A 9261-nucleotide genomic window follows, 5' to 3' on the forward strand; every position below is an offset into this window, starting at 1 on the left:
GGAGGTATTTTTAATGAAAATCATCCATTTTGGAATTGTATTTCATGAAATTTAAAATAAATATTTTGAACGCAATGGTATTCATGTTAGAGGTACCTCAGGTTGGAGGCTATGCTGGTCCACATGACTCTCACTGATAAGGGGCTCAAAAAGATTGTTTGAAACTCTTCCCCAATAAAGTTTGGAGTGAACTCTCAGGCTTGTTGGCATTCACTTTCTAGTGGGACCTGAATCATGCAAAGCAATGGAGTTACTAAACAGGCTAGCGACTGTCTTTTTTCCTCATTGGTACTTGTGAGAGGTTTGTTCTGAAACCAGTAGGTAAAGAGTTATAGCTTTGTGCCCATTGAGGCCAGAGTGTCACATGGGCTGATTGAGGTAATTCCATCCCTGCCAGACCAGTGACCTTGGCCCTAAGTAGGTTCTTCTGAAAGGGTGAGAGAATGTCTTATGTGTGCTTCTGCTTGGCCTGAGATGGATGCCTTGTGCCTTGGCAGTTTCTACAGGATTCCTTTTCTTGTAGAGTCAAGATGAGTGCCCAGAACCCATCCAGACTCCTGGACCTGGCAGGAAAGCACCTGCTGAGGGAAGATGCTTTGGCCTTTTCTGCTCTGGAGGATCTTCCCACAGAGCTCTTTCCACCCCTGTTCATGGAGGCATTCCACGCGAGACACATAGAGACCCTGAAGGCCATGGTGCAAGCCTGGCCCTTTGTCCGCCTGCCTCTGGGAGGCTTGATTGACATGCCTCATATGGGGCCTTTACAAGCAGTGCTGGAAGCACTTGATGGTTTGCTGGCCCAGAAGGTTTGTTCCAGGTGAGTGTGTTTAAGGCACCTTGATAAAATCTTGGATGTCCCAGAGGAGATAGGTGGGTTGAAAATGGGTGGGTGGAAAGGGGTCTGAAAATGGTAATGCAGAAGCCTTGTTGCTAAAGGAAGTACCTTCTGGAAGTTGAAGAGTGCCTGTACTGAATGGGAGCCTAGAAGAACATTTCCTACCTCCTCAAAGAGCCTTGAGATACTGAAGTGGAGAACCAGAAAGATTAAGAGGGGAAGGGGCATAGAGGATAGTGAGGCAGAGAGGGTAGTGAACAAGGCAGCAGATGATGTCAGAAATGTTAAGTTACAGCACAGGTGGGCAGGATGTTGTTAAATTGTTAGGCTGTTTTTTCATCCTGTGTGTATTTTGATACATCCTCATCAATTTCCTTGTTCCTCTAGGAGGTGCAAACTGCGGGTGCTAGATTTACGGAATACCGGCCAAAACTTCTGGAGCATGTGGTCTGGAGCCAGCAGTTATGAGTGCTCGAGCTCAAGAATGGCACCAGTGGCTGAGCAGAGCTCAACGGCAAAGTGGCACTTGGCTCCACTGAAGATTTTTATAGACCTTTGCCTGAAGAAAAGGACCCTGGATAACTTTTTCACCTACCTTCTTAGGTGGGTGGAGCAGAGAAAAGCATCCGTACATCTCTGCTGTAAGAAGCTGATGATTGTTTCAATGCCAATGGAAAATATTGTGAAGGTCCTGAGCATGGTGCAGCTGGACTGTATCCAGGAGGTGCAAGTGAATTGCATTTGGCATCTGTCCACCCTGGCCACATTTGCTTCTCTCCTGGGAAAGATGAGTAATTTGCAGAGACTCTGTCTCTCCCCCATCCACCTGTCTGCCTTCACGAAGCAGGAGCAGGATCACCTTGTCCAAATTACCTCTCAGTTCCTGAGGCTTGGACACCTCCAGGATCTCCATCTGGACTCTCCCTCCTTCCTTGAAGGCTTCCTGGACCAGATGCTCAGGTAGGAGTAGACCACTAGCTGGGTAACATTGAACACAACCCTAAAATGTCAAAAGCATTGTCTCCTTTGTTGCACTCTCCTTAAATGTGATATCCCATAACCAGGCTAATCTAGGTAGAGGGTTAAACTGGCCTAGTGGCTCTTGTCAGAGAAGGCAATGGCACCCCACTCCAGTACTCTTTCTTGGAAAATCCCATGGATGGAGGAGCCTGGTAGGCTGCAGTCCATGGGGTCTCTGAGAGTTGGACAGGACTCAGTGACTTCACTTTCACTCTTCACTTTCATGCATTGGAGAAGGAAATGGCAACCCACTCCAGTGTTCTTGCCTGGAGAATCCCAGGGATGGCAGAGCCTGGTGGGCTGCCATCTATGGGGTCGCACAGAGTCGGACACTACTGAAGTGACTTAGCAGCAGCAGCAGCAGCAGTGGCTCTTATGAGACACCCTGCTGGGGAGGTACAGAGTACTGACTGGGATGTTTGCATCCCAGGGTTTATAATTTCCTCCTTTTGTAGAGGTGTCTATGTTAAAATGATAAAAATGGGTAAGGAAAAAGGACATTGAAGTGGGGAAATTACATCAGATCAGAGCATTCCTGAAGAGAAGCTCCATGTTTACAAGGTTTGTGCCCTCAGTGAACTTCTTCTAAACTCCCTATCAGTTCAGCTGCTCAGTCATGACTGACTCTTTGAGACTACGTGAACTGCAGCATGCCAGGCCTCCATGTCCATCACCCACTTCCGGAGTTTACTCAAACTCATGCCACTGAGTCAGTGATACCATCCAACCATCTCATTCTCTGTTGTCCCCTTCTCCTCCTGCCTTCAATCTTTCCCAGCATGAGGGTCTTTTCAAATGAGTCAGTTTTTTGCATCATGTGGCCAAAGTAATGGAGTTTCAGCTTCAACACAGTCCTTCCAATGAATATTCAGTACTGATTTCTTTTACGATTGACTAGTTGGATCTCCTTGCAGTCCAAGGGACTCTCAAGAGTCTTCTCCAATACCACAGTTCAAAAGCATCAATTCTTCAGCACTTTCTTCATAGTCCAACTCTCACATCCATACATGACCACTGGAAAAACCATAGCTTTGACTAGATGGAACTTTGTTGGCAAAGAAATGTCTCTAGTTTTCAACATGCTGTCTAGGTTGCTCATAATTCTTCTTCCAAGGAGCAAGCATCTTTTAATTTCATGGCTACAGTCACCATCTGCAATGATTTTGGAGCCCCAAAAAAATAAAGTCTGTCACTGTTGCCACTGTTTCCCCATCTATTTGCCATGAAGTGATGGGACCAGATGCCATGATCTTCGTTTCCTGAATGTTGAGTTTTAAGCCAACTTTTTCACTCTCCTCCTTCACTTTTAGCAAGAGGCTCTTTAGTTCTTCTTCACTTTCTGCCATAAGGGTGGTGTCATCTGTATATCTGAGGTTACTGATATTTCTCCCGGCAATCTTGATCCAGCCTGTGCTTCATCCAGCCCAGCAATTCTCATGATGTACTCTATACATCTTGTATAAGTTAAATAAGTTCTAATATTATTATATAATATATAATAATACAAGTTATATAAGCAGAGTGACAATATACAGCCTTGATGTACTTCTTTCCCTATTTGGAAACAATCTGTTGTTCCATGTCCAGTTCTAACTGTTGCTTCCTGACCTGCATACAGATTTCTCAAGAGGCAGGTCAGGTGGTCTGGTATTCCCATCTCTTTCAGAATTTTCCAGTTTGTTGTGATCCACACAGTCAAAGGATTTGGCATAATCAATAAAGCAGATGTTTTTCTGGAACTCTCTTGCTTTTTTCAATGATCCAATGGATGCAGGCAATTTAATCTCTGGTTCCTCTGCCTTTTCTAAAACCAGACTGAACATCTGGAAATTCGGGGTTCACACACTGCTTGGAGAATTTTGAGCATTACTCTACTAGCATATGAGCATTACTTTATTAGCAATTGTGTGGTAGTTTGAGCATTCTTTGGCATTGCCTTTCTTTGGGATTGGAATGAAAACTGACCTTTTCCAGTCCTGTGGCCACTGCTGAGTTTTCCAAATTTGCTGGCATATTGAGTGCAGCACTTTCACAGCATCATCTTTCAGGATTTGAAATAGCTCAACTGGAATTTCATCACCTCCTCTAGCTTTGTTCATAGTGATGCTTCCTAAGGCCCACTTGACTTTGCTTTCCAGGATGTCTGGCTCTAGGTGAGTGATCACACCATCGTGATTATCTGGGTCATGAAGATCTTTTTTGTATAGTTCTTCTGTGTATTCTTGCCACCTCTTCTTAATACCTTCTGCCTCTTTTAGGTCCATACAATTTCTGTCCTTTATTGTGCTCATCTTTTCATGAAATGTTCCCTTGGTATCCCTGTCTATAATATAGTGTTTTGTGCTCCAGATACGTTAACTGATATGTGGGAGAAGCATGGTTCAGGAGGTGATGTTTGTTAACTAAACTGAGAGAAAAGGATAATAAAAAGTGATAGAAAGTCAGTAGATAATGCAAGGATATAAGTGAGTCCCTCTAGAAGGCAACATATTTCATGCTGTGGGATCTTTTATAAGTTGATTCCTTATGTATATCTCCCTAGGACCTCACTTGATCAGAGATAGCGGCATCTGGAGTTCACACTTGGACTGAAGGAAGCCTTATCTGAAGTCATTTTTAAATCTCATCACCCAACACTAATATTCAGTGATGTCCACACTTAAAAGAGACTCTCTCTGGCTCTCCTCATAGCATGTTCTTATGCATTCCAATATCTTCATTCATCCCCATAAGGAAGTAGAATATGTTGTACTCTGCTTGATAGATGAGAAGAGAGCGCTCTCTAGATTCTGTGAAGCAACTCAGTCTCACAGTGAAGATGATAGGACTTAGCCTACAATGAGATGGACATTCAGTGTATTGACCCTCCAGAGATGGCCTGACTAATGTTAGTTCCATAGAAACCATTTGTCTATCACCAGTATGCAACCTGGCACTTCAGTTTCCAAAAACTAATTGTTTGGTTTCTCCCCAGGTGCCTGAAGTCCCCCTTGAACAACCTGTCAATAACCAACTGCTGGCTTACAGAATCAGACTTGACCTACCTGTCCCAGAGCCCAAACATCAGTCAGCTAAAGGGCCTAGATCTGAGTGGTGTCACCATGACTGACTTTCGGCCTGAGCTCCTCCACATTCTGCTGGAGAAAGCTGAAGCCACCCTCCAGGAACTGGACTTAGATCTGTGTGGGATCCAGGACTCCCAGCTGGAGGCCATCTTGCCTGCCCTGAGCCGCTGCTCCCAGCTCAGGTACTTCAGCCTGTGTGAGAACTTCTTGTCCATGGCCGTTATGGAGAAGCTGCTGCGACACACCGCTGGGCTGCCCTGCTTAACGCAAGAGCGTTATCCTGCCCCTCAGGAGAGTTACAGGTCTCAGGGTGTTCTCTTGGAAGCGAGACTTGCCCAGCTTCGGGCTCAGCTGTTGGAGATTCTGAGAGACTTAGGACGTCCCAGGATCATCTGGATTAGCCCCAGCCCCTGTCTTCACTGTGGTGAGAACATATGCTATCATTTGGAGCCCATTATATACAGCTGTACTGCCCCTGCCTAGAGAGTTGCCTCTATTAAAAGCTTTCTTCTGGACACTTGGAAACTGAAATCTAGAACATGAGGACATCATGAAGAGAAAAGAGAGCTGTGGTTTCAGACATCTTCTCAATGTGGATGGGAAAAGGAAAGGCGACAGTGGAGGGGGTATTCAGTATTTCAGGGGGAAATGTAGACTCTGGCAGGGATGGAACTTTCAGGGACATGGGCTTCTAGAATCTGAAATAGGAACCTAGGTGAATACATGCTTGAGCCCCACATGTTGCAGTTATCCCTGGGGGAGATGGATGTACAGAAATGGTCAAGAATAAAGATACTTTCCTGGTGACCTAAATAGGAAGGAAATTTAAAACGAGAGTAGATACATGTATAGATATGATTCACTTTGTTGTATAGCAAGAAACTAATGGGACATTGTAAAGAAATCCTACTCCAATAAAAATTAATTATAAATAAATAAAGAGATGCTTATTGAAAACCAACTGCTGTTCTCCATGATGTATTATTGAGTGAGTGAGTTAGTGAAGTCGCCCAGTCCTGTCCAACTCTTTGAGACCTTGTGGACTGTAGCCCACCAGGCTCCTCCTTCCATGGAATTCTCCAAGCAAGAATACTGGAGTGGGTTGCCATTTCCTTCTCCAGGGGATCTTCCCAAACCAGGGATCGAACCCAGGTCTCCTTCATTGCAGGCAGACGCTTTAACCTCTGAGCCACCAAGGAAACCCGATATATTATTACATGTCCTAATTATTTCCAGTTTGTGATTTAAAAAAAAAAAAAAAAAACACTGTTGTTCATGATTCGAAACCTTACATTCCTGAAATTTCTTTATTCTGTCTTCAGCATCTCTTACCTCCTTGCTTATTTCTTTGGCTGTTCAGTGGGTTAATACACACAAAGGGGAACATACTCAGTGTCCAGCAAACAACTGGAGTGAAGAGCTCTTTACAGGGCTTTCACTGCTGACTCAGGCCATGACCTTGACATGGATATTCTTCATACTTCTATCAGTCGGTGTATAAGTTGCAGTTTCTTTCCTTTTTGTGTGCTTCACTGCCACAAGCACGGGTCCCCACTTCTGCAAGATGTTTTCCATACTACCAATAAACAATACTGGTTCTCTCCATTCCATGCCTGTCATGGGTAAGTAGTGGTCCTTATGAATACAATCAAGTTGTGACAAAACAAGCAAATTCTTTTTTAAAAAATGTTAAATTAGCAAAAACATTTAACATGGATCTATTTGAATATCACATTCAAGAATTATACATTTTTGTTAATGGTCATATCAGAATAGATAATTCCCATCACAAGTCTAGTCCCTCTCTATCAGAAAAATTAAGGATAGCTTGTCTGGACATCAGAACATCCAAATGTATAACAAATGTATGTTATGTATTACATATAACTCATAGTCAGCTCTCCCTATCCTCAGTTCATCCTCCTCAGATTCAACCCAACTACATATTGTGTAAAACTAAATTTACTGTTTAAAAAAATCCTCATCTAAGTGACCTGGAGCAGTTGTTCAGGATTCACCTGATGCATAGACACATACATAGTTTGAGAAGAGGCTGACATGATTACAGAGGCTGAGCAGTCCCACTGGATGCTGTCTGTTGCCTAAAGAACTGGGAAAGACTGTGATATAATTCGGACCTAGTCTTAAGGTTTAAAAGCAGGGGAAGTGATGGTGTAGCTCTGAGTCAAGGCTAAAAGACTGGGAACCAGGGAAACATTTGTGTATGTCCTGTAGTTTCAACATTCATGAGCCAGAAGCTCTGGTATTCATGACTTAGAAGACAGGGAGAGCAGTAGTCCTCATTCCATTCAGGCCCCAGAGGATAAGATGATGCTCACCCACACTGGTGAGGGCTGATCTCTTGACTCTATATACTGATTTCAGTGCTAATCTCTTCCAGGAATAACCTTACAGTTTCTCCCAGAATTAATGTTTGACCTAAGATCTGGGCATCTCATCTCACAGTGATGTTGACACATAAATTTAACCCTCACAGTATGTCTAAACAAAATGCAGCCAAATAAAATGTAGCCAATCTCTGCTAAGGATTCAGTGGTTGCAATTGTTTATTCTGAGCAGTAGGGGGATATAGAGCTGGGAGGACCTTAGGCAGAGCTTCAGTTCCCCCGGCAATGAATATAATGATGCACACAGAGTTTATGGGAGTTTTAATAGGATCCAGCAAAATATTGCTTGTTGATGGCTTGGCTCTGGAGTTGTTGAGCAAGAACTCCATCATGCTTTTCTGTTTGTTTGTTTGCAGTCTTCTCCTTCCTGGTGAATAGCATAAGTCTTCAACCTTTGTACTTACCTCTATTACTCACAATAGGGAGGAAAGCAAAATCCAGAGACAGAAATTGGACTCAAATATTGCATGTGATCACCAATGAATCAGGATTCACCCAAGCTGTTCCAGTAGCCAATGCAGAGGGGCTGGGGGTGGGAGGGCATAGGAGAGACTGGACTCATCTCCAGTGATAGACATTCTGAGCCTCAGGTTTTCTAGGCCACCTGCTGGTAGATCAGACCAGAGAATAGAAATCAATTTTGTAATCAGACTGTATACTCTAGAATTTTTAATAAATCTTTCTAGCCTGGAACTTCTCTGTTCCCAACTGAGTTCCCAATTGAACTTTCTGTTCCATGGTCCCAAAGCAGGGAGCCCGGATTCAATCACCGTCAGGGAACTAGATCTCATATACTGCAGCTAAGTGTTCTCATGCTGCAACTAAAAATCCCTCAGGCTTCCCAGGTGACTCAGCGGCAAAGAATCTGCCTGCCAGTGCAGGAGACAGAGGAGTCACGGGTTCGATCACTGGCTTGGGAAGAGTCCTTGCAGAAAGAAATGGCAGTCCACTCCAGTATTCTTGCCTGGAAATTTCAAAGATAGAGGAGCATGGTAGGCTACAGTCCATAGGGTCCCAAGTTTTGGACACAACTCAGTACCACCACACACACAGACACACATACACAAGGACACAAGGAAGATCAAAGATGTTGTAGGCTGGACTAAGACCCGGCACAGCCAAATAATTAAATAAACAAAATTTGTAATGTACTCTCCTGTAAATGGCACTTGAGTGTAAATACTTCCACAGTGACTTATATACCACATTCCTCTAAAGGTTATTGAGATAATACAGTATTTTGAAGAAATCATGTGGGGAATTTAAAAACATTTTAAAGCTGCAAGAAATAAATTAGACTTTAAAATTGATTCTAGCTATAAATAAGCAAGAATTTATTCTTTTAAAAAATATGTTCAGTTCAGTTCAGTCACTCAGTTGTGTACGATTCTTTGTGACCCCAGGGACCACAGCACACGAGGCCTCCCTGTCCATCACCAACTCCAAGAGTTTACTCAAACTCATGTCCGTTGAACTGGTGATGCCATCCAACCATCTCATTCTCTGTCCTCCCCTTCTCCTCCTGCCTTCAATTTCCCCCAGCATCAGGGTCTTTTCAAATGAGTCAGCTCTTTGCATCAGGTGGCCAAAATATTGGAGTTTCAGCTTTAGCATCATTCCTTCCAATGAACACCCAGGACTGATCTCCTTTAGGATGGACTGGTTGGATCTCCTTGCATCCAAGGGACTCTCAAGAGTCTTCTCTAACACCACAGTTCAGAAGCATAGATTCTTCGGTGCTCAGCTTTCTTCACAGTCCAACTCTCGCATCCGTACATGACCACTGGAAAAAACATAGCCTTGACTAGACAGATCTTTGTTGGCAAAGTAATGTCTCTCCTTTTCAATATGCTGTCTAAGTGGGTCATAACTTGCCTTCCAAGGAGTAAGCGTCTTTTAATTTCATGGCTGCAATCACCATCTGCAGTGATTA

The 9261-nt window shown here is 43.6% G+C and overlaps 1 protein-coding gene across 1 annotated transcript; it reads left to right on the plus strand.

Moving 5' to 3' along the window:
- LOC102179309 (PRAME family member 12-like) lies at nucleotides 531–5403 on the plus strand. Its single transcript, XM_005691076.2, has 3 exons — nucleotides 531–817; nucleotides 1223–1795; nucleotides 4830–5403. Exons 1-3 carry the CDS (start codon nucleotides 531–533, stop codon nucleotides 5401–5403), a joined length of 1434 nt encoding a protein of 477 aa, XP_005691133.1.

This window comes from Capra hircus, chromosome 16 (genome assembly GCF_001704415.2).
Source record: "Capra hircus breed San Clemente chromosome 16, ASM170441v1, whole genome shotgun sequence".
Classification (NCBI taxonomy): domain Eukaryota; kingdom Metazoa; phylum Chordata; class Mammalia; order Artiodactyla; family Bovidae; genus Capra; species Capra hircus.

Coding starts and splice junctions, on each gene's coding strand:
- LOC102179309 (XM_005691076.2), top strand. CDS start 531: ATGAGTGCCCAGAACCCATCCAGACTCCTGGACCTGGCAGGAAAGCAC. Junction 818..1,222: donor GCCCAGAAGGTTTGTTCCAG/GTGAGTGTGTTT, acceptor TTGTTCCTCTAG/GAGGTGCAAACTGCGGGTGC. Junction 1,796..4,829: donor TTCCTGGACCAGATGCTCAG/GTAGGAGTAGAC, acceptor GTTTCTCCCCAG/GTGCCTGAAGTCCCCCTTGA.